Source organism: Asterias rubens, chromosome 7 (assembly GCF_902459465.1).
Source record: "Asterias rubens chromosome 7, eAstRub1.3, whole genome shotgun sequence".
NCBI classification, from domain to species: domain Eukaryota; kingdom Metazoa; phylum Echinodermata; class Asteroidea; order Forcipulatida; family Asteriidae; genus Asterias; species Asterias rubens.
Window position 1 is genome coordinate 11,090,314 of NC_047068.1, and position 25,920 is coordinate 11,116,233.

Sequence of the window (25,920 nt, forward strand, 5' to 3'; positions counted from 1 at the left end):
GTTGTTTGATGATAAAAAAATACAATGTTTTTTCGTTTGGGGGGGGGGGGCGGGGTCAGTAGATTATGCGAACTGTACGGATTGGAGTTTAGTTTTTGTCAATTCTTTTACAGCAATAACATAACAAACTCCCGGGTTAATGAAAATTTACCCTCTCTGGAAAGTTGACAACAACGGGAATTTTAATTCCCTTTCTTGACAAACTACTTTCCTAATAAATGCACAGAGTGTCTCTTTTTCAGGAAATATAAGCAGGGTACTAATGCTACTATGTTTGATGGCAGGGTCATTCGTCTCAACTGATAAATCCGTTTCCGCCCCCTGCCCCCCGAACTTATTTCATCCATGCATAAGCCCCCTCCATGGCCCCGCCCCTCTTTCCCAAAACAACCTTTTTTATTAGTAGACTAGGTACCCTTTCACTCATGTGCCAGCGTGGACTAATCCAACATGGCAGCCAGGGTGAGTGTTGGCGATGAAGTAATTCCTACATCGACACCAAATCACGTGCCTAAAGCTACCCCTTCCTCCAAACCACCCTTGAGAATGGATAGCAATTTGCAGAAGGTAATGTGTGATGTCTTATATGTATTTGTTTTATCTCATGGGTGTATTTTGGATCTTATGTGAAGTCCGGACTCTGCTCTGGCCCCCTACAAAATAAAAAGGGGGTTTGTAGCGTAATGCGTTGTTCGTGGCAAGGGGGCGGGGCTTTTTAGCAAAATGCCACCATCCAAAATGCATAGTGGCTCTGGCAGCAGTGTAATTTCAGGCCTGTAATAACTTTTTAAAAAGACAGGGTTGGAGGACTGCAGAATTTCACTAAATAAAACTTGAGGTTAAGTAAAAGCTGGCAAATCTTGTTCAAAATAAAAATCATAAATGAACAGATGAATGACAAAATCATTTTTTGTTCCACCCCCCACCAAACCAAACAAAGTTGTTTTTTGTTATCACAATTCCTATCGAAAGAAAGTTTATAATTTTTTATAGTAGTAGGGCCCTAGTATATCTATAGTTTTTCCTTATTCCGATTTGTGGCTCCCGAGAAAGGAAATAAATGTCTTTAAATAAATTGAATAAACTGTACATCTCTCCAGACTAGTCCTATAGCCGTACTTGTTCAGACTCAGAGGTAGAAATGGTCAAACTAAGTCATCAAAACAGTCAGTGTCTGGCAATACCCACTGCCTTTTTTTAGGCAGTGGACACTATTGGTAATTACTCAAAATAATTATTAATTAGCATAAAAACTTACTTGGTTACGAGTAATGGGGAGAGGTTGATGGTATAAAACATTGTGAGAAACGGCTCCCTCTGAAGTGACATAGTTTTTGAGAAAGAAGTAATTTTCCACGAATTTGATTTCGAGACCTCAGATTTAGAACAGAGGATTTTTCTCGGGATCTTTGCTGTTCCCAAAAGCGCTATTATTATTATTATCTTTTTCTTGCACAGATGTTCATTGAACCGTCGTTGAGAGATATGTCGGAGAGTCTTAGTGAGGTCATGAAAATGATGGAGAAACACGGCAGGTGAGCTTTGATTCAGACTGTTTGGGTCACAATTGCACTGCAATGACCAAAACAAATCTGGAATACATTCATATTTAAAAATTCCATGGGCTAGTCAACACCTCTCCAAAACTTGCCATGAGAAACACACATGGCCATGTGTGTTTCTAAAAACTATGCAACCTTCTTGGTTCAAATATTAATTTTTTTTCCTTTTTCAGAGATGAGTAATATGATTAAACAATTTCTTGAGTGTTTGAATGTAACTTCATTTTCTTGACCATTATTAAACTAGTTGTGATGGCTGCAAAATCAGAGAGATACATTTATGTGACTAAAATCTAGCTAGGGCCAGTTACTAGCCCAGTTGGCAGCAAATGTTTGGATTGAAAAGGGTTAACAGCTTTATAGGCTAGTGTTTTTTTTTTGCCTCCCTATGTGACTGGATCAATAGGCTTTCAGGCTACAGTGTTTATTTATACTTGAGTTGATCCTGGCCATCACATTACGGTTGTTTTGTAAATTTCTTGGCATTTACGGTCTGTTTTGCTTTTTTACTTAAATTTTCTTTTATATATTCATTTATGTATCGACTGTTCGTTCTTGTTAAGTGGTCAAATAGAGAACAAGAATGAAATTGGGCCGAGTTGAACAAAATAAGTTCAGAGAATGTCAGTCCATTCACTTCCTATTGTATACTGCAGGAAACTGGATACAAATAAGAATGAGACAGCACCCTGGAATAATGTACAAACCACCATGAAATCTCCTGAACCTAGTATAAACAGGTTGGACTCTCTATCTCTAGTTCACAATATTCGTCAGTTTGACATTTTCTGGTGTTTTGTAGGAATTTTGGGTTGATCGGTTCTGGTTTATTCCCATGCATGCAATTGTCATATTATTTAAACTTTACATAAAAATATAGGTTTTTCTTTGTCACTTTTGGGTAAACAAAGCACCCAATTGTTTTTCCCCTTCTTTTTGGGCATTAATTAAAAGCTTCTCAAAATAGTTGTTCATATTTATGTGCAGGCAAGTGTTCTTTTTTGCGTCATGCGATTTAAAAAGATAACCATTCAATCTAACAATCCACTTCAGAAGCAGTGAATTTCACGCTTATGTCAAGCATATTTCACAGGTTAGCAGGGAACTTATGCTTGTGTGCGAGTTTTAGGAGGAATTGGGAACGTTAGCTCAGAATTGGGTGGTAAGCAGAGTCATGAAACTGGGCTTTGGTCCTGCTGGCCAGTCACTAAACAAAACCCTTAAGTTTGAAACAATTCAACTGCATTGGTTGTGTATGGACCTTTAGGCCTAAAAAAAATATATGTTGGATTGCCCTTTCACTTTTTGCTTGGGTCGGTCGGTCGTTTTTTTTTTTTTTTTTTTTTTTTAGATGTCAAACAATGCCCAATACTGCATAAACATTTCATGAAAGATTAAGTTGTCAGGCAAGCAAGGTATTAATCATCTTATACATCTCGCTCTTTTAGCGTCTTTATTTTGGCAAATTCCTTCAAAAACAATTTCCAAGAGTCATTTCATTCACCGTGTTTTTCGTCCGTTCAATAAACGAGCGATACCATATATGGGCATTACTGGCAATAGCGCCCTCTGTTGTTCAATGGAGTGTTCGGATAAACAGGCATGCGGTGTGATATGTGGAACAGGCTCAATCATCCGTGCGTGTGAGGGAAATCGATCTACATTAGTACGTTGCGTTTTTGTGAATGTTGAAACCACGACTGTTGCACTGGATAATTATTACTGCCGACCGTAAGCAGTCGGCCAAAAACTAATATTTGTGTCAAATCTACCATTTTGAAAGCATAAAATATTCATGAAATCAAAAAAGTAAAAAAAGGGGAAGAAAAAAAAAAAACGTGACCGAGATTTTGCTACTTTTACGGTCAGTCGGGATTGGGCAATCCAACATAGTTTTTTTTTAGGCCTTATCATGCTGCCTCCATCTCGGTCATGTTCCTCGTATCAAGTAACAGTAATGAATGCTAATAATCACTTTGCAAAACGGGAACCAGACTATTTTGTTCTTCCAGCCTCGGTTTGGTAACATTGATTTCAATGGGAGAAATTCAGGATGGCTGCACCATGATAAAGGTCTATGGGCTTTTTTGAAACAACGTCTTCGGCTTTGGATTTGGCTTCAAGCTCCATCCTTGCGTCTGAAGCCGTGAGGGCTAACGCAAAACATGCGCAGTTGTCAAAACAATCGCGGGGCCAAGCTAGCCTGAGCTGAATCCAAGGCTGAAGCCGTGGTTTCGTAAAGGGCGTAACTGTGCACTGTTTGTGCACTGAACGGTGTGCTGTGTGACCATGCCTGCAATTTTTTTATCACATTCAAAACCAAATTGGATAAATATTATTATCAGACATTGCTTGGAAAAAGTAGTCAACATGCATAGATGCAGGTGTAAACAGAATGTTTAGAGCCATTTGGAGTTTGTAATTGTGTAAATATGTGGTGAACAACAAAAGAACATTTGAGTATTATGCATACATTTTAGACAGCTGTTGTTTGTTTGTGTTAGGATTGCATGACGGTGAAGGTTTTTTTTTTCCCCCTTTAATTTATTTTGTGAAAGCACAGCTGTGACATGCTGACTTTATGGTGTTGGACTTATATTTAGTTTTTCTCATATTTATTCCTGCATATTCGCTGAAAACAAATGCAACATTTGTAAACCAACTGGTCCTAATTGTTTGTTCAGGGAAACTTCTGTTTTATAGTCTTCAGATTGACTTTGATAATTCATGTTTGAAAATAATGAAACAAATTTGTTAATTTGTACCATTTACCTACAAATTTTAAAAGTATCTAAGATCACATTTTGATAAGAGAGAATAAACAATGATAATAAGTTGTTTTTTGGAATCAGGTTATTATATTAGTTCTATGCTACTTATTTAGCTATTTATTTTTAGTTTTTCAATTTCCCTTTCTTCTTTTATTGCAGTGGTCAGAAATTGGATGAAATTGTTTGCAAGTTGGAAAGCATCATTGAACAAGATGATGTGGATGGCCAAGCTGTGTAAGTTGAAGCACTTTGCTTTCAAGGCAAAGTATATCTTTGGTTTTGGGGAACCGTTAAATTATTTTTTGGTCAATATATGAATGTAGAAATACAGTATATCTAACTCATGAAGAATATTGGGTGAAAAATTACCTCTTTCTCTTAAAGTACTTTAAGGGATCATTTCTTACAATGTTTTCTCATATTTGTGGTTATTAACTTGTGAAGTAATAACCCAAAGTATTAAAGATTTATGCCTTAGTTTCACATTGCACATTCTCTGAGGACTTAAGATTGTTCTGCACTTCCAAAACGGATGGTAATGGCTGGAATAATTTGTAATTTGAAAAGAAAGTTGACGAATAAATGTTGACCAATGGTGGTGGTACTCGTCGTTGTGTGTACAAATAATGGCGCTCGGGCTTAGCATTATAGGAACAAGCTGTTTACTGAAAGGTTTAAATGGACTTGCAAAGAAATATCAGTAAACAGCCGTCTAGAATAAACAACTGTTTATGGCAAGCGAGAGTTTATAGTGTTGCTTTTCAGTGATTCATTGACAGGTACATGGCAATATATTTAGTTTTGGCTGGTAACCATGTTCGGCTAAGCAACATTTTTCTGTGCTAAACAAATTGTGTTCTCAACAACTGAATGAATTTGTTTATTTATTTATATGTTTTTTTAAAGGAACATTACAGAATTGGTTTTTGCTAACAAAACAGTTGCTGGCAGTGTAAGCACTTTATGTAATCCACCATATACATAAACTGACAAACCTGTAGAAGTTTGAGATCGATCGGCCATCTGGGTCACGAGAGCATAGTGAAAACTGATTACAAATTTTGCATTGCATCGATGCTAAAATAAAAACGCTCACTGAGCGATAAACTCCAAATGCGCGAAGTTAGATTATTTATTTATCATCAAATATGACATTCCAGACAGAAATATTTCAAGGGATGATTTCAACTATCACCATCATCAGACCGTTTAAGTTTTATGTAAATCTGTGATCTTCACTATTTTTGTTTCTTTCCAATTCTGTAACGTTCCTTTAATGGTTTAAATGTATTGACAACATTTTTTATTTACTTCTTAGGTTATCGCCGCCATGTTTAGACAAAGAAGCCCAAGTTGCTATGCTTGGCCAGAGCATTGCGGCCTACTGCAATACACTCGACGCTGCCCACCTCAGGAAACTGACCACTCGCATCATCTCAGACACAACGCTTTGGCTGTCAAGGATATTCCGGTGAGTAAATCGACCCCTGTAGAGGCCGCTTTAACCTTGAAACAAGTAATTGGCGTCCCGATCTTCCCCGATAAGTATATGCCAAATAAATATGTCTGTTGATCGTCTCCTCCCTCATCCTTTTTTGAGGCCGCATCCTTTTTTTTACTTTTTCTTTTTTAAATAGACAAATTACTGTGTATTTCTCATTAAACTTACTATCTTTTAAGAACTTGTAATATGTGGTGACTTAAAACTGAACAGTTGGAGGCCAGTTTGAATTAAATGCTTGCAGCCACCTTAGAAAGAAATAAAAAACAAAAAGGCCCTCATCCTCCTCTTTTGGGAAAAACCCGGACGATTAACTGGTGTTTGTTTTTACTTGGCCTTATGGTTTTTGGGTTCAAAGTCAATGCATGGTGACGTATGGTTTGCAGAACACAACGTAATTTTCTGCATATAAGACGTGTCCTGTCATATATTCAAAGGTAAAAAAAAAGTCTCTGCGTCTTAACTACTGGTGCGCATTATCTGATACAGATTGAGTTAATTTTAATGATCCTTTTGTGAAACTTTGTGATCCCTTTACATTAGGGTAGGTGTCAATATACCGTCACAATGGCCCCTGTATGTGTTGACGTACAAGCAGTGAAAGTCTTGTTGCTTCTTAATTGGTGGTTTGCATGAACTCCTCTTGACCAATAAGAATGGACAAACTGACAGTTTTTTTGAATATTTTTTATAATAACATGTCATTTGGTAATGAATCATTTTTAAATTTTTTAATTTCAGGTTTGATGATTCCTCAGCCTATTTCCATTCCGATAGCCGTGATGGTTTGCTGCGAGTCTGCCGGCTGGCCCTCAGCAGTAAATACGATAAGTACGGCACTGATGGGTTTAATGCACTCTACACTAAACCTCCAATTATCTACATCAGTGCATCAGCCAGGCCTGGGCTGGGGCAGTATATATGTACACAGGTAATGTTATTACTGTTTTAAGCCGACCTCAGGTCAACCTACGATTTTCTTGTGCCAGCAACAAACCGTCGGCAACGCGCAGACAAAATATGCTCAGGTCACAACTGAGAAATCGTGTGCCTGCGATTGGTTCCGGACTGTCGGGATCACGTCGTACAAGTTGAAATTGTTCTACTCTTGCGACTGTTAATTTTTTTTAAGCGGCGACTTTTCAGATTTTCTTAAAATCGTCGCAGTTACGCTCAGGTTGTAAATAATCGCCGACTGAAAAGTTCCCGTTGGTCTTAGTTCAGGCGCAGCGTGATCCTGAAAAGTCAGTCCCCAACTGTTTTTAGTTGACACAAGGTCAACCTGAGGCTGGCTTTAGAGTAATGGTTATGTCACCCGTTCAAACGATCTCACCCAAATCTGAAACCAATTCTTTTAAGGCATGTTGTGGCCGAGCGAACAAGAACACAAGACTCAAGCTCTGGTGTTTCTGATCAGCAGAGTGTGGGTTTGAGTCCTGGGGTGCGTTCCACTCGCGCAAACGACTCGCAACTGTTCGCGCAAACGTTTTTTTATCGTTTGAACGATTGGTGCGTATACGCGATGTCAATATGGCGGCGCCCTGAAATGAAGATGGCGCGCACCATACGTAGGTTTTTTTTAACTTCGTTTTTGCTGCAATAGTCCTCTTTTTGACATCATTACATCAACTAATTAACTTTGTTATTCCAAATCTGCATTATCATCCACCAAAAATACAATGTAATTATGTTTGTGACAAAGAAATAATACCGTATTCTTGTCCGCCATTTTAAAAATCACTCGCCAACACCTCCGAAGTATGTTCGCCTAAAGTTGCCAACGTTCGCCAACGGTGGCGGCGAACAACTCGTTCCACTTGAAATTGTTGGCGAACGTGCGCAACTGTTGGCAACGTTTGCGCGAGTGGAACGCACCCCTGGTTGTTACACTTGCATCCCTAAGCAAGACACTTGCACCATTACTGCTGCATCCTTTGGATGGAATGGAAGCCGTAGGTCCTGTGTGTTGTGGAATGCACTCAAAAGAACCCAGTGCAAATATCAATTCCTGGTTTGATTGGCTGCATATCATGCGTATTGTGCCGCAGCACCTTGCATACCTTGTAGGAAAAGTAATACTCTATAAATAGTGCCTTGCACTGTAACTCGTAGGCCTGAAGATACCTGTGCAGACAACATGATAAAGAAATTTCAGTTTTAGATGTGAGAGGAAAACCCCAAATAGGGAAAACCTGTGGAATCGGGTAGGGACTGAAAAACCCAATCCACATGCCGGGCGCCAGTTCCTGATTCAAACTGGGGTCCACAGGCAGGGAACGGCAGTGACATAAAACCACTGAGCCAATCTGAATGCCCTATTATGTGAATTGAAGATGAGAGACAATCCATGCCAGACCAACTTAATATTAATTGACCCCTTGCACGCGCGTCACACGCGGCGCCTGATGCCACGCTCACCATGTTGGTGGTCAATAGGTTTACGTGTATAGGCTGCGTCGCCTAAAATGCGCGCTTCACTGAATAACATGTGTTGACATTGACCACCAAAATGGCGCATCCAAGATTATTCTGATGATGGCGTCAAGTGGATTGGGTCAATAGGCCGTGTCCGAAGCGGCGACTTTGGTTCAGCTACAGCTAGATCAGCCTGATTCCAGTCTTGAAGAATAGGCAGACGCGCAAGATCTAGCCATAGTTGTAGCCGAAGTCGCTGTTTTGTACACGGCCATATAATAATCTTTATGAATTTATCTTGTCTTTTTCTTTTTCAGCTTGGTCTTCCGCTGTCTAGTTTATGTACCGTCCCCTGCAATACTGTCTTCGGATCACAGCATACAATGGTAAACACGGCTCTCTACCCTCTGTAAATAAGCAAGTCATAGTCTCCTGACGATGACTAGAGCAAGCTAGTCGAAACGTTGAGACCAATTTAAGAACTCGCTCTGCGGTAGTGCAGTTAATAACGATCCTATAGGCTAAAGTAGTAGTCCAAGCCAATTTTCAACCTTCCGCCCAGGTAGTAGTTAAAAAGCCGGACAATTCTTTTCAAAACTGAGAAGTCTCCCGAATAAATCCAATAAATCTACTCCGCGGTGTAGTAGATTAAAGCAAGACAGTTCTCTAAGAACAAACTCAACCATGTTTTAACATGTTAGTTTTATTGTAAACATCTACATTTATATAGGATTACAACGGACGGTATTTTGCCTTTGAGTTCAAAGATGATATTTAGCTTCTGATTTATTATTTATTATGCTGATTTGTGTAATATGGACAAAAGATTTATCAATTTGTGCTTCTAATATTACAGGTATTTTGATAAATAAAAGTTAATTTTAATGCTCAAACAAAATTTATTTGTCAGGACATAGCGACGTTGGAGAGACTGATCAAGGATGATGAAGGGTCATCTAAGATTCCGTTGATGGTAGTTGCCAATGCCGGTACCCCGCTAGCCGGTCACACAGATAACCTCAACCGACTCAAGACTATCTGTGATGAGTATGGAGTCTGGCTTCACGTCGAAGGGTGAGTTAAACTCTGACAGTGCCGTAATAATAATAATAATAATTATTATAATAATAATTGAACTTTATACAAAGTGCTTTACACACACTTTGAAGGGCATCTCAAAACACTTCCAATGAGTCGATTTCACAATGAGTTAGGACAAGTTCTAACTTAGGACTAGTCCTAGGAGATATTTAAAAAAAACGTAAAACTAAGTTAGGACAAGTAACTGGTCACTGGACCATACAATCGCAGCTCCCTGGGGAGTATAAATAAATTGTAATTTTTTTCTCATGTACTTGGTTTTATTGTGGTGTTTGTACAATAATAGTTATCTGTATTCATATCTGTGTGTACCCCAGATGTGGGGCAACAGCTCTAAGGATCATAGTATGTATTTGCTTTCGCCAGAAGATGATCAAAGCATACTGATCGAAACGTCAAGAAAACCAACGGTTCTTTTCAGAATCACCCCAACTCATTGAGAGATAGTCATTGCAAGGTGTTACCACAAACTTTTCCATTTTTGCTTTTGCTTTCCCCTCGCCCATCTCGGTGTGTATTGTCTTGTATTTTGTTATATTTACTGTGGCAAATAATAATAATATATATAATGATAACTTTTGAATTAATGTACTTTGTTTTTCAGTCACAACTTAGCAACCCTGGCATTGGGAACGGTTCCTACTTCAGTTTTGGTAAGTTTAGAGATTTTACATGGGAACAAAAAAAGTTTTAGAAAGCTTGATAATGCTTGGAAAGGATCTCTTACTTTTTGTGATTCACTCTTTTTTTAATAGGTAGAGTCCTTGTGACAGTGCAAAACTGTTTGTTGCTCTTTCTGGTGCAAAACCTGTTAACATTTATAAACAACAGATGGTATTTCATTTTGGATAAACGGGTTTGTACATTCTTGTATGGGGATTTTTTAGGTCGTTCCTGAATTTCCAAAATATTTGATCAAAATGACACTCAGGGATGTGTTTTCTCTGGTTTCTTGTACGAAAATCTGTTTTTTTGTTTGTTTTTTTTATACCCGGCATGCCCAGCGAAAAAGAAAGAAAAGGACACACCCCTAGGTTTAAGAACCACCCACCCTTCTGTTTAAAGAGCACCCATTCCACCGGGAAAAAAGGTTTTGATTTTCTCATTGATTGCTTTGATTACAGGCGGCGAAGAGAGTGAACAGTTTGACCTTACAGCCTGGAGTATGGCTGGGCCTCCCTGGTGTTACCTCAGTCGTATCCTTTACAGTACATTACCTGCCAATATTGTCTTTTCAGAGCCAACACTTCCTCAGAAGAGATTGTACACACGTTTGTACCCGCAAGTCTACTATTCATAATTATATTTATCGTGTACTCTTATTCTCCTCACCTTGCAAAGCTTCAAGTACCATTTAAAATTCTCTACATTGCAGGCATGTGAGACTTCCTCTTTTTAGCTGATTTCCTCTTTTTGGGTTTTGATTTTCCTCTTTTTTTTCTTCACTTTCTGTGTACAAAAGGATAGGTATATTATCTTGTCCTCTTTTTTTCTTGCCTGGTATTCTCTTGTTCTCTTTTTTTCATGGGTAATAATTTACATGCCTGATATTGGCACGTTGATGCTGAGGTCGCAGGTTCAAATCCCCCTCTAATTAATTTGTCTTTGTTCAACTCAAAATAAATTTTGGCTGGTATAATTTTTCTGCTGAGCAAATAATAAGTCGCTTAGCAGATTTGCCTGCAAATTAGAATTTGAATTTGGGGGCTGATTTCACAAAGAGAGAAGATTGATCTGAATTGCGAATCAGTCGTACCTGTTCAGCACGTGTGATGTCACAATGCAAATCACTATAGCGATATTGGCAACTCATCTTTTGAAGGCCAGATTGATCTTTCAGCTATTATTGGTTTCCTTAACTATTGATGATGTAGACTTTGTACAAGAGTGCAGATCCTGCTATGGTAAGTGATGGCCGAGTGGTTAAGAGCACCGGAATAAAGCTTTGTTGTTTCCAGTCAGCAGAGTGTGGGTTCGAATCCCTATCGTGACACCTGTGTGACACTATTGCTTCGTCCTTCTGATTGGACTTAAAGTCGTTGGTCCCATGTGTTGTGTAACGCACATAAAAGAACCCAGTGCACTTTTTGCGAAAAAGAGAAGGGGTTCACCCCTGTGTTTCTGGTTTGCGTGGCAGCATATTGCATCACAGCACCTTGTAAACCATTACATGGTGCTATCCCTGTGTTTCTGGTTTGCGTGGCAGCATATTGCATCACAGCACCTTGTAAACCATTACATGGTGCTATCCTTGTGTTTCTGGTTTGCGTGGCAGCATATTGCATCACAGCACCTTGTAAACCATTACATGGTGCTATGTAAAAGAGTAGGTCTCATACTTCAAACGTAGTCCCACATACATGTACCATGCAGGAAAATACTGCGCTTCAGAGGCTGGCCCTACATACGTTATATTATTATAATTATTATATTATTATGTTTGAGGAGCATTCAGAGAGTCTTTCAATTCAATTCAATTCACCTTTATTTCCACTAACACTAACACATTTCCACAAATTACAGAACTACATTGTAATGCATATACATAAAAGACAGAATCAGAATAAACTAGCGGGAAAGCGCTTGGAGGCAAGGCCCAAAATAAGCCAGGTTCAGCCTGCAGCAGCTTAATATTACATAACAAAATACATCAGCAAAGGTACTTCTATTGACAATCAGAGTGTCAAATAATGTACCGACACAAGCACAGTGGGTTATATTAAGTTGTCAAGCAGTAGGAGGTTAAGGTTGTTTTGCTCCAAGTTTTTGTAATAATTGCTTGATAATTCATTTCTGGTTTCTTTGTAGACTTTAGCAGCCGGTGTGGGATCTTCACAGATCCATGATCGTCTAAGTGCCTTGCCTCTCTGGCTCAGCTTACAGTGTCTTGGGTACAAAGGCATTGTAGCTAAACTCAAGCATGCAGCAGAATTGGTAAGTGTCTGTAAACAATTTTCAAGAGGTTTTGTTTAAAATTCCGGATGGCTTAAGACTTGCTAATCTTGACATGAATATTAGTTTTGGAGGTGTGTTTGCAAGGAATGGAAATTATATTTAAAATGCATTATATTATTTCCGATATTTTGCATTAAGCAACTTATAATCAAATCAGGCCAAGATGTAAACATCAACTTGAGACCGACTCCCAGGAGAGGTTTACAAGGAACCTTCCCCACCCTACAAAACCCAACACCCTACAAACCCAACACCCTACAAAACCCAACACCCTACAAACCCAACACCCTACAAAACCCAGCACCCAAACTGTTGGATTCTCATTATGGTGGTATGCCTGATCCCATGTAAAGCATAATCAGTTTACTAGTCCAGTCCTCAGTCCAACACCATACAGTAAATCAGAACCCAAACTGTTGGACTCTGATTATGGTGGTATGCCTGATCCCATGTAAAGCATTATTAGTTTACTAGGCCGAGTCACACTGCAGCGATAACAAAAAAGAGAATGCATTCTATTGGTTGAATTGCTCCACGCAGAATACGCACACGCTCATTCAACCAATAGAATGCGTTCTCTTTGCATCTTGAACGTTATCGTTTTCATTTTGCTGCAGTGTGACTCGACCTTTAGTCCAACACCATTCAGTTACTCAACACCAAAACTGTTGGACTCTGATTATGGTGGTTTGCCTGATCCCATGTAAAGCAGAGTTTGTTTTCTAGTGCACTACTCAGTCCAACAGAATCGAACTAAACTTGCAGTTGAATTTTGAAGTGTTTCGGATTTTTATGGGTAATTTTGAAAGAGGGTGGTAGTGTGCCTGATCCCATGTAAAGCAAACTCACTTTACTAATGCAGCCCTTAGTCCAACAACACTGTAAAGTAACTCAACACCCAAACTGTTGGACTCTGATTACGGTGGTTTGCCTGATCCCATGTAAAGCATACATGTATTCGATTTTCTAGTGCACTACTCAGTCCAACAGAACTAAACAAAACTTGGAGTTGAGTTTTGAAGTGTTTGGGGATGTTATGGATAATTTTAGAAGAGCATCTTAACTTCCTACACAAGTTAAATTAAGTTATTGATTTGTCTGCTCTACAGAGTCAACATATGCAGCAAAGACTCAACTCGCTGGGATCAATCAATATATCGGTAAGTAATCAATAGCGGATTCATTTTCCTATTATTTGTCAGGGGCGTGTTTGGCGACCCAGATCACAAACGAGTTTCTGGCATAAACTCAATGATCAAAATAATTTCCCACAGCTACATGACACGGGTCAGTTAACAGAAACTGTTCTTGACGCATGAACATTTGACATGTCTAAAATATAAAACCTTCAGTTTATTTCCAAATAATGAAAACAAAATTGTGAAATTTAAAGGAACATCACAGAGTTGTAAGTAATTTTGTTTGTGAAGATCACAGATTTACATAAAACTTACACAGTCTACTGATGATGATAGTAGAAACATCCCTTGAAACATTTCTTTCTGAAATGTCATGCTTGATGAGAAATAAATGAAACTAATTTCCTGTCTGGAGTTTAACGCTCACTGAGCCTTTTATTTATTTATTTTTAATCAATGTCATTCAAAATGTGTAATCGGTTAGTCACTTTTTTCTCGTGACCCAGATGGCTGATCAGTCTCAAACTTCTACAGGTTTGTCAGTTTATGTGTATGGTGGATTACAAAAAGTGCCAGCAGCTGTTTTGTTAGAACAAAAAAAATTCTGTAATGTTCCTTAAAAGACACTGGACACACTTGGTAATTGTTGAAGACCAGTCTTCTCACTTGGTGTATCTCAACTTATGCACAAAATAACAAACCTGTGAAAATTTGAACTAAATTGGTCGTCAAGTTGCAAGACAACAATGGAAGGAAAAAACACCCTTGTCACACAAAGTTATGTGCTTTCAGATGCTTGATTTCAAGAACTCAAAGTCAAATTCTGAGGTCTCGAAATCAAATTCAAATATTTGAGTGGAAAATTACTTCTTTCTCGAAAACTACATTACTTCAGAGGGAGCCGTTTCTCACAATGTTTGATACTATCAACAGCTCCCCATTACTCGTTACCAATTAAGGTTGTATGTTAAAGGCAGTGGACACTATCGGTAATTACTCAAAATAATTATTAGCATAAAACCTTTCTTGGTGACGAGTAATGGAGAGAGTTTGATGGTATAAAACATTGTGAGAAATGGCTCCCTCTGAAGTGCCATAGTTTTCGAGAAAGAAGTAATTTTCCATGAATTTGATTTTGAGACCTCAGATTTAGAACTTGAGGTCTCGAAATCAATAATCTAACTGTACACAACTTCGTGTGTTTTTTTCTTTCATTATTATCTCGCTCAACTTCGATTACCGATTGAGCTCAAATTTTCACACCAGCTGTGAAGGCTAGTCTTTGACAATTACCAATAGTGGCCACTGCCTTTAACAGATGGAGATTGTTGTAACTGATTTTTGATTGTGTTTTTGTTTAGGAAAAGCCACTCAAAGACAGCAACCAGGTTATATCTGAGGGTTCTCTAAAAGAGATCTTCACCAAAACAATACAGGTTCTGGTGAGTAGATTTCTTATTCATAAATACCTAAGACAGGTTATCCATTCTGATTGGTCGTGAGGGCATCACGAGGTGTTGTTTGAACGGATGATATAACACCAGTAAAAAGGGTTATAACATGGGCGTGGCACGTGCGCCTGCACCTGTGCGTATAAGACAGTTTCTTCATTCCTATTGGTTGAGAACAACGGCTGAAAAAGTTGTGCAACATCACGCGATACGCGCGACGCGCACAGCATCTCCTTATAAGGAGTTGTTTACCCGAGGGCCTAACCATTTCATAGCTGGAGGGGTGTTGTGATGAAGGAAATCATTGAATAATTATGATTTTTGCATTTATTTCACCTTTTGACAAAAAAGTGTTGATGTTTTTTGACCGAAAAGGTATTTATGAATGGGAATCAAAGTGTGTTGAATCGGTTTTCAACTAGCGGTTTAAACCCGCCGAGGCCTGGTTCATGATAATTTACCTCGAAGTCCAGGCCTCGTTGCGGGTTTAAATCACTTGTTGAAAACCTCTTCACCACACATTGATTCCCTTATTATATACCACACTCACAGACGTTGTTTTTAGCCACAGTGAGCGGTGCTGAGCGGGCTTGCCCCAGGACTCACAATTTTTGCCCAGTACTCTGAGCAAAATACAATGTGCCGCACAGCACAGATTTCCCCTAGAATAAATCAAAACATTGTCCAATGTGCATTGATCTGAGACACGGCTGATGATAAAGAGTATCAAATGTCCGAAGAAAAAACACAGTCAAAAGGCCAAGCAACTTATTTCATGGGCCCCATATTCTTGAACAGTTTAGAAAAACTGTGTAAGTTGAGTGTAAGTCTGTAGACATTATGTTTTTTGTTCTACAAAAAAGTACATAGACCCTTTAAAAGGCTGATTAGTGACTCCGCAACTGAGAGTCCTCAACTTGGGGGCTTCTGAGTTCATGTCTAGAAAACCTTTTTTTCCCCAACAACTTTTTGAAGTTGTGAGTTTTCAAGAGAGTTTGCAAAATTGAGGCATTGTTGGTTGTGTCTACCCTCAAGAAATTTGAAGTTTACAGTCCTGTAATTTGTTAGAGTAACTGGAGTAATTTGAACCCAGGGCTATATTGGGGACAGAATCTCTAGGGGAACAGATTGCCCTCCGACACAAGGAGTTAGTCCAGAGTTTGCAGGATCAAATACACTTCTAGTCTTTTTTTGCTTGAACAGATGTTAATTTTACATCTGTTAAAGCAAAAATTCCGTTCAACCAAACATTATTACAAATTTATCCAGTCGGTTTCCCTTGTGGGTTATTACTTGGTGTTTAGTTACGATAATACAGTTGCAATTTCTTTCCCCTTTTTCCCTTCCACCTCCCCACTATAGGGTCAGGCTGATGTCATTTCACCAGTCATTGTATTCAAATATGGCGACAGAAGAGAGGGTCCCAGTCCAGACGCTTCACCATACACAGACAGCGCGGAGGACCAACCAATAAGCAGTCTACCGAGCCCACTATTAGATGCTTTCAATACATGGGTATGTAAGGAGTGGAATACAGTGATGGAGCCAAGTGTTTAAACATAGTACTTTTGGTACTGGGTACTAAAATACAGTATTTTTGGTACTGGGTACTAAAACACAGATCATTGAGTACAGGGTACCAAAACACAGAACTCTGAGTACTGGGTACTAAAACAGTACTCTGAGTACAGGGTACTAAAACAGAGTGCTCTGAGTACAAGGTACTGAAACACAAGACTCTGAGTACTGGGTACTAAAACAGAGTGCTCTTCATGAGTACAGGTTACTAAAACATAGTACTCTGAGTACAGGGTACTAAAACACAGTACTCTGAGTACAGGGTACTAAAACACAGCACTCTGAGTACAGGGTACTAAAACATAGTACTCTGAGTACAGGGTACTAAAACATAGTACTTTGAGTACAAGGTACTAAAACAGAGTGCTCTGAGTACAGGTTAACAGAGTGCTGTGATTACAGGGTACTAACACAGTACTCTAAGTATTGGGTGCCAAAACACAGTACTCCGAGTACAGGGTACAAAAACACAATACTCTGAGTACTGGGTACTAAAACAGAATGCTATGAGTACAGTGTACTTAAACACAATACTTTGAGTACTGGGTACTAAAACAGAGTGCTCTGAGTACAGGGTACTAAAAAGAGTATTCTGAGTCCAAGGTACTGAAACGCAGTATTCCGAGTCTGGAGGTACTAACACATAGTTCTCCGTTCAGGGTATGTAACTATATTTTCCAATTACAGGGTACTGAAACAGTACTCTGAGTACTAGGTACTAAAACAGAGTACTATAAGTACATGGTATTAAAAAAGAGTGATCTGAGTACAGGGTATTAAAAAATAGCACTTAAGATACTGAATACCAAAACATTACTGTGATTCGGGGTACTAAAATAGTGTACATTTGCCTTACAGCTTGGTGAAGAGCTACGTCGGGAAAACCCAAACGTCAAAGTGGATATTGTAAATATTGATAAAGATGGCGTCTGTCTTCGGTTTAGCCCTCTTGAGTCAGCATCATGTAAGTCACTCAATGTGTTTTGATACATACGTGTAAGGTTTTGTAGTGTAAGTGTGCTAGGTGGTTGTGTATTTTAACTACATGTGTTCAAAGCATATAAAAACATTTAAATCTATCCGGAGTTGAATTTAACAAACTAAAACGGGTTAATAGCACACCACACTAATTATTATTTAAAAAAATTACAAGTACCTGGATCTCCGTGTTTCTCTGTGTCTATTTCCATGATTCATAATATTATTGAAGTCTTATACAGCGCACGTATCTCCCAAGGTATTAACAAACATTCATAAATACCTCAGACAGTTTCGCTATTCCTATTGGTAGAGAGCGCGTCACGTAGGGTTGTGAGCGGAGACTCCGCGCTAGTCTTGATGCAAGACGTTTCTTGTTACGGGCGATGCATGCGCTGTCGGTGAGTTGGCTGCGCTGTATGTGAAAGGAAAAACCAGCGAATATGCACCAAGACTATACGCGCATGCGCACGAACGGAACCGCGTACAGACGTTGTACTGAACATACCATGGAGGTGGAAACATACAGAGCTCGAGCACTGGGAAAACGGATTTTACAAAGTTTCTTACTTTATTACGCCTTTTAACCAAAAAGGTATTTATGAATGGAAATCAAAGTGTGTTGAATCGGTTTTCAACTAGTGGTTTAAACCCGCCGAGGCCTGGTTCTTGTTAATTACCTCGACTTCATCTCGGTAAAATTATCAAGAACCAGGCCTCGTTGAGATTAAACCACTAGTTGAAAACCTCTTCACCACACATTGATTCCCTTAATAAAAAAGATAGGTTATTGCAGTAATGAATTCTGAGACCCAATTATTTAGCATCTTACAGGGGTTTACAAGGTGCTACGGCGCATACAGCAGCCACAGCCAAGAACTGCTTCTCCTCATTGAACCCAAGTCTCGCCACACTTTGGCTGACAGGTCTTTTTCTTCAGCTGTGCCACTCATCTGGAACTCTCTACCACCTAATCTTAGATCTTGTCTCTGTACCACAAAGTTCAAATCTCTTCTCAAAACTTATCTTATGTCGCAGGTTTTCAAGGACTAATTTTTGTTGTGTCTGCTTTTCTTTCATTTTGTTTTTGTTTTACTGCCCCTTGGACACCCAGCAGGGTGGATATGTGCGCATTACAAGTATTTATTGTTAATATTATTATTATACGCATTTGTTCGTGTCCAAGTTGATGTTTTTCACTTGTATTGACTGTACTTCTAGTGCAGTTTGGCATGGTGATGTTCGAGTAAATGGTGGAATACTCGTGTGACAGGAGGTTACTTTGAGCAAAATTGACATAGTTAGTGCGGACTGCTGTTGTGTAATTTTGAATTATCAGTAACCAACGCACTAAATGCGCAACAGAATATGTATCTTCTGATATTTCAGTTCAATGTAGTTTATTGCTGTACAATTTTTATCATATTTTTGGGAAAGCAAAGTTAAGCCATGAAATGTATGAAATTACTTTTGTTATATTTTAGTCAAAGAAAACCCAAAACTAAGGCTTGACCTCCCGTTTTTGGTTTCTTGTAAGTAATAAAGAATTTTGGCCATCTGACGTTCATGCTATCCTTGTAACGTTCGCACAAGTTTGGCCGTGATTGGCAAATGGGGTTACTTGAAAAAAAAGAATCCTCGGCCAAAGTGTTAATTTTGTTTCAATGTTAATTTTAACAAACTATTTGTATTATGTAACAGTTAATTGTATTTATGAGAAACATCTACGGGTACATTTTAAAATATTGTAAAATTTAACTAAACAAGAAGTTTTGATATCATCAAGAATTTTAAATTGTTTGTCGCTTTTGATACATGAGAGAATTGCACAGTCTGTATAGTTAATAGTTAAGAGATCAATTAAACAGTGTTATTTACTTACTTTTTTCAGTAATTGCACACAGAAAATTATTTTTATTTTTTTATTTTACCAGATCGAGGAACGATGTCTGATGATATTGACAATTTCGTTGAAAGTCTGAAAAGTCTAATAGTAAGTTCATTCAGAGCCTTCTATCCTGGCGCTCCTGAAGCCAGGAATGCTATGTTAATGACCCATAGAGTTACTCCCTTTTACAGGGGACTACGGTGAAGTTTGGGGTAGCACCTTGTGTCAATCTCTTTTGAGTAGTGTTGCTTTTTGACTCCAGTTCTTCATAGAACCACAACTACTCAAAAGATATTGTGCTACTGCAAACATCGCCATTCCAATGTGAAGGCATTTTATTTTATGTTTATATTTTGTTTTTAATCTTGAGACATACACAACAGTTACAAGTTGTACAGGGGCTGTCAAGGTTTAAACAAAAGTTTAAAAATGGTCATCAAAAAATGTGTACAACCAGACCCCTGCCAACGATAAAAATGTAATTATATGATATAAACAGGAGATTGCACTGAAACATTTAAAAATCACACAAGACAACATTAAAACACAAGCAAACAATCAATGCTAACCAGAGCTTCACAAAATCTTAACAAGTTCTTTTTCCACAGCTCAAATCCTACATGTATTTGTTTTTGTACCGCTTCTGAAATCATTATGGGAAAGCTCCATTAAATAATTTCTGCCACAAAAAAGTTTGGCCACAAAAAGTAAATATCCTTTTCAGTGAGCAAGTGTGTGTACACTGAACTATGTAGGTCATTAAACTTTCTATTCTATTCTATTCTAAATACCAAATACATAGAGGTATCAGGTTTAAGTTACCAGAGGAAAAGGGTGTGTCTTTTTAGCCTCCCCTTAATGGAGCTTTCCCACAAAAGGGAGTGGTCTAGGCACCATATTAAGACTTGCAAACTTGGGCTCTGACTTTGGCTTATGCTTCCTCATTAAAATTACCTACACCAAACGAAGCCGGAAGTCGGAGACCGAGCTGAGGTGTTGAAAAAGTCCTAAACCCTTTTTTCGTCTTTCTCTCAGGAACTCTTAAATTTCACAAGTGAACACAGATTTGAGTTCCAGGAGGCTGTCGAGTCCAGAGAGAATCTTTTATTTGTTGACCTGCTCTCCCACGGAGGCCTCGGTGTCGTCCAGTAAGTTCACTTTTATTTTATTCTACTTAGTTTGTGGTTTGTGGCCTAGCGGATATCATAAGAACACCGAACTCAAGCTCATGTGTTGTTTCTGATGAGTAGAGTGTGGGTTTGAGTCCCAGTTGTGACACTTGTTTCCTTCAGCAAGACACTTTACCATTATTGCTGTGTCCTTCGGATGGGACATAAAGCCCCTTGTGGATTATGTAATGCACGTAAAAGAACCCCGTGCACTCATCAGAAGGGGTTTGCCCCTGTGTTCCTGGTCTGATTGGCAGCATATTGCAACACATCACCTAGTAAACCATGACATGGTGCTATAAAGGAATAGGTCGCATCTTTCGATAAGATAACAGGACACAATATTGAGCTCTTTGATACACCCCTAGGGGCTTACCTCTTTTATACGGCAAGCTGATTCTCTTGAGATTTTCAAGCGACTTTTAAAGACTCATTTGTTTGCATCTTTCTTTTGTAATAACAGGCCGATCCATTAAGCTCTGCCCCCTTGCGTACTGACCAATCACAACCCATTGCGCAACCAAAAGTCTGACAAGTAAAGTGTGACATGCGTGCGCGTATGCTTGTCGCGCGCGGCAGAGTTGTACATAATGGCATTGGAGAGGCTCACGTGTTCTTGCTCACACGTGTGCGGGGGGGGGGGGGGGGGGGGTGGTGGAGCCTAATGGATCGGTCTATTGCATTTAGTATATTTTGTCATTGTTTTATGTTTTGTGCATGAAGGCTCCAGCATTAGGCTATATGTCTTGTATTATTATTAATATTATCAATATTTTCAGCTGGGACGATTTCACAAAGCAATGAAGCTCATCGCTAGACAAATTGTCAGTATTACCATAATGATTAGTATTGTGACATGACACTTTACTTTGCAATACATGATTGATTTGCAGTTCAGATCTATCTTAGCTCTTAGTGAAACGTTGATACCTCACCCTGTAATGCCTCAAAACCCATAAGCCTCAAGTAAGAGGGTTCAGAATGGATATGGCTGACGTTAATTCGTAATGTTGGTTTCCCAGATTCATTCCAGAGTATTTGAACTCGGGTCAGAACAAGGAAACAGCCAATAAAGCCAATAAAGAGCTGGATAAAATCAACTCGGAGATCGTCCAGCGTCTGCAGGCCGGCGAGGGCGGTCACATCATCTCAGAGGTCCTATCAACGTCTGGTACGATAGCCGTCGGGGTCGGAGTCGTATCGGAAGGGATCACCATTGATGATGTTGTTGACCTTGTGTGGTCAACAGGGAAGGATCTTGAAGATTCATCAAAGGTAAGATGGGGTATTAACAGCTCTGGGCCCAATTTCACAGAGCTGTTAAGCACCAAAATTTGCTTAGCTTGAAATTTTTGTCTTGATAAAAACAGGATTACCAACCAATTTTCCACGTGATTTTCAGGATAAAGCAAACAGCAGCTAATTACCAGTAACATTCATATGCAACAAATGAAAATTTGGTTGGTAATTCTGTTTTGTCAAGGAAGAAATTCATGCTTAGCAAATATTTGTGCTTAGCAGCTCTTTGAAATTGGGCCCTGATTATGGTTGTGGCTATGGTTACCAATGTGGTTGTGGCTATGGCTGATGTGATGGCTGCAGCAGTGGTTAATGTCCGTGTAGCTTTATATTATGATATGGCTGTGTGTAAGGTTGACATGGCTGCAGCTATAGCTGGTGTTATGGCTGCAGCAATGGGTATTGTAGCTAAAGATTATATATCTCTGGCTATGGCTGATGTTATTGCTGTATGATTGACATGACTATGGCTTCAGGTATGGTTGCAGTTATGGCTGTGGCTATATCTAGGTTAGGTCACTGTTCTGTTGATAATGCAGCATCACTTTAAAGGCATATGCTAATCATTATTTTGAGTTAATACCAATAGTGTCCAGTGCCTTTAAGAAACCCATTTCCCTGTGTCTTTAACATGTTTAATGGCTAGTATGATGTTTACATGGAAAGTTTGTTTAAAATACATACAGAGCATAAGAAAATATATATACTATTTTTTAACGTACAGAAACCATTAATAAATATAAAAATATTTATTTAAGTACAATTTCAAAATACAAAATATAATTACTTCTCACCACCCAGGGTTAAATAGGTACCTGTGAGAGTAGAGACGGTTCTTGTGATTGATTTAGCCGAGTAGCACATATTTGTTTCACAGGCTGTATACTCCCCAGGGAGCTGAGATGGTTTAAGGAATGAATTAAGGCCCAGTGACCAGGGGTAATGATTTTGGAAGCGCTTTGAGACGCCCTTCGGGTGTGAAAATTTTTCATTATTATTATTTTTATTATTAACTTGTCTAGTTCCTTGAGTCCATGGCTGATGTTGTCTTGAAGGGGATTCTGGATGCACAGAAGGCGTTGGAACAGGAGAATGAGAACAAACTCTTGGAGGAGGTATATATGCTTAGTCATAATTAAATGCTTAGCAGCTAAGCCATTCTGGCTAAGCAACAAAATAATAAGACAGCAATCGAAGACAGGCAAATAATAAAAGGCAACAATAATCAGAAAGGCAAGAAAGAACAAAGCAGTGTGTCTGTTTATCATAAATCTGTGGACATTTGTGTTTTGTGGTGAAAAAAATACCCAAACCCTTTAAGGACTCCCAAAAGTGCCGCAACCCTGATTATTGTGGTAATAGCGTCAAGTGAGAATTACATGTGAAGTTATAGGCAAGTAAAGACTTTTATGTAAAAAATTTTTATCAACAGGGTGTGCTACGTCAGATGCCTGGTGTGTCCTCCCTTTTAAATTGGTTTTCCCCGCCCCCTAAGGAGGCAACCATTCGAGGCAGATCTCTCAATCTTACTTCAGGTAAGTCTCGGATATTGCTAGACTTTGCGGGGAAGGGGCGTTATTTAGTATTAGGTGTCGTGGCCGGGCGGATAAGAGCATCGGACTCGAGTTCTGGTGGTTAAGTCATCGGGATGTGGGTTCGAACCCCGGTCGTGACACTTGTGTCCATAAGCTTCTCTTCACCCAGCGTTAAAACGGGTACCTGTGAGGGCAGAGATGGTTTATGTGCATGATTAGTTCGGAGAGCGGTAACTCGCAGCACCGGCTGTATACTCCCCAGGGAGCTGAGATGGTTTAAGGAATGAAATATATAGCCCAGTGACCAGGAGCAAAAATGTCAGAAGCGTTTTGATACTCCATTCGGGTTGTGATAAAGCCCTATATAAAAATAGATTATTAATGTTATTATTATAATTATTTGTAAAAGATGATTATATGATAAAAATATTAATATTTTGTTTTATTACTTTGTGCATCATTTTAAAATGAAGTTAATGCACCACCTCCTTCTATGACTGTTTTTGTTTCTGTTTCTGAAGAAGCTTTTTCAATCTTGCATTTCAGTATTTTTTATTTTCTTGTTTTTATGTCTGGTTAGAGATACACTTGTATATGTACATGCTGTTACAGCAGACCTTACTTTATTGTATTTCCACCTTACAAAATTTTAAATCTACTTATAAATGTACATGGTGTTACAATTTCAATTAATTTAAACTTTAATGGTCCTACCGTGGAGGAAATTCACTATGCATACATGCAATACATAATTAATAATTAAACCAAGGCAACGTGTTCCTTTAATCAATATTGATGAAATAAATTAAACCATTAATAATAATATTAATAATTAATGATTGCTTTGGTCTGAAATTTGACCCAGGTTCACTGGAGAGCACAGAGAACACCTACAAACTCCACATGCAGGTCCAGGAAGAGAAAACCTCCACCCCTCCCAGGCCCTCCGCCCCTCGTAAACCCCGCTCCACACCCACCACACCCCTCACCCCGAACTCCATACAGAGCCACCATTTCAGCGACACTGAGGGGTCAGTGCAGGGTGACAGCGAGGATCAGCAGAGGGTACAGAAGAAGGATTTGGAGGAGTTGGTGCAACCTCAGGGATTGGAGATGACTGGGAGTAGTAGCAGCACTGTCACCACAGCAAGGTCAGACCAATATTAGAAAAAGAAAAAAAAAACACTAGTAATTATAAACATTGTAGGGACACGTTGCCTTGGATCAGTCAAGTTGGTCCATGAAAAGCATTTGAAACCGTTTGCATAAAATGCATATGGTTGGAAAGATGTTTTGAAAGTAGAAGATAATGATCCACACAACAATGCCTCGAAATTGCATGGGTTTCATTATTTGTTGTGAACTAAACATGGCACACCATTTTGTGGAAGCAACTTTTTTTCTGACCATTTTAGTTTGTAAAATAATAGGAAAACCACGCCAGTTCAAGGCATTATTGTGTAGATTATTATATTCTACTTTAAAAACACCTTTCTAACCATATGCATTTTATAACAAACGGTTTCAAACACTTTTCATGGACCAACCCGCCCGATCCAAAGCAATGTGTCACTTTTGGATAGATCTATCAATCAGAAGACATTTATGTAGCGCCAGAATCAACAAGATATATAGATCCTACTTTGTTCTCTTCCCCTCTTGTTCTTTTTTGTAATTTTGTTTTTCTTTTCTATTCACGTCAACAGTAGCTTTCAAGAGGTAACCCAGGAAGACATCGAAGAGTCGGCCGTCGAGAATGAAGAAGACAGTGACCAAAAATAAAGAAAAAATGTCATCTCATTGTAAGATCGTTTCAGGCGGAGTGCGATTGTTCAGAAAAAAAACCTGGGTCAAAAGTCACAAAGCTGTATATCTAGACCCAATTTCATGGCTCTGCTTACCGCAAGCAAAGAATTGGTGCTTACAGAAGCAAGGAGTTCTGTGATTACCTCATAAGCGTATTTCACAGGTGAGCGGGGAATTTTGGCTTTTGTACGTGCGTATTTCAAGTTACTAGGCATTCTACGCTTACACAGCCAGCGCAGATGTTTGGCGCTTGCACGTAAGCGGCGAATGGTGATCGTAAGTGCAAAATTCGGCGATAAGCAGAGCCATGAGAATGGGCCCTGATTTGTGAAGTTTATTTGCTAGAGCAATATGATATTTAAATTTTATGGGATTTTTTTTGTATTTCTTTTCTTAATGCGAACAGTGATAATGATTCTAAATGAACTAAAAGTAAACACACATATTATCAGGTGAGGACATTTCACGTTTACTTTTGACGTGTCTTGGAGAATATTCTGTGTCTTATAAAAAGTTACATTGATAATTTTACAGTTCAAAATGAAATACAGACATTGGTGGAATTGTATTGTTTTAAGATCCAAGCGAGTACTTAATGTCCATATTAGAAATACCTGCAATTTTTGTTATGAGCGGCGGGGGAAATATTTGTTTGTGGTTTTCAGTTTTCCTGAAGTAATTTGTCATAAAATGAAGAGATCTTCTCTCTGTACAGATGTAGTTATTAAGATGTAAAAGGGATATTTATTTTTTTGTAGCTGGATTGTAGGAA

At 38.8% G+C, this 25,920-nt stretch overlaps 1 protein-coding gene across 1 annotated transcript; it reads left to right on the forward strand.

Moving 5' to 3' along the window:
• Positions 1-440: 440 nt before the first annotated feature.
• Positions 441-25,369, forward strand: LOC117292530 (putative pyridoxal-dependent decarboxylase domain-containing protein 2). The gene is made up of 22 exons (XM_033774609.1): positions 441-567; positions 1,459-1,535; positions 4,493-4,567; positions 5,652-5,804; positions 6,576-6,765; positions 8,567-8,635; positions 9,160-9,323; positions 9,955-10,003; positions 10,475-10,546; positions 11,225-11,254; positions 12,159-12,284; positions 13,415-13,465; positions 14,806-14,886; positions 16,258-16,410; positions 17,332-17,437; positions 19,386-19,444; positions 20,375-20,487; positions 21,531-21,783; positions 22,830-22,922; positions 23,240-23,342; positions 24,208-24,493; positions 25,049-25,369. Exons 1-22 carry the CDS (start codon positions 451-453, stop codon positions 25,122-25,124), a joined length of 2,496 nt encoding a protein of 831 aa, XP_033630500.1. The 5' UTR covers positions 441-450; the 3' UTR covers positions 25,125-25,369.
• The last annotated feature ends 551 nt before the right edge of the window (positions 25,370-25,920 follow it).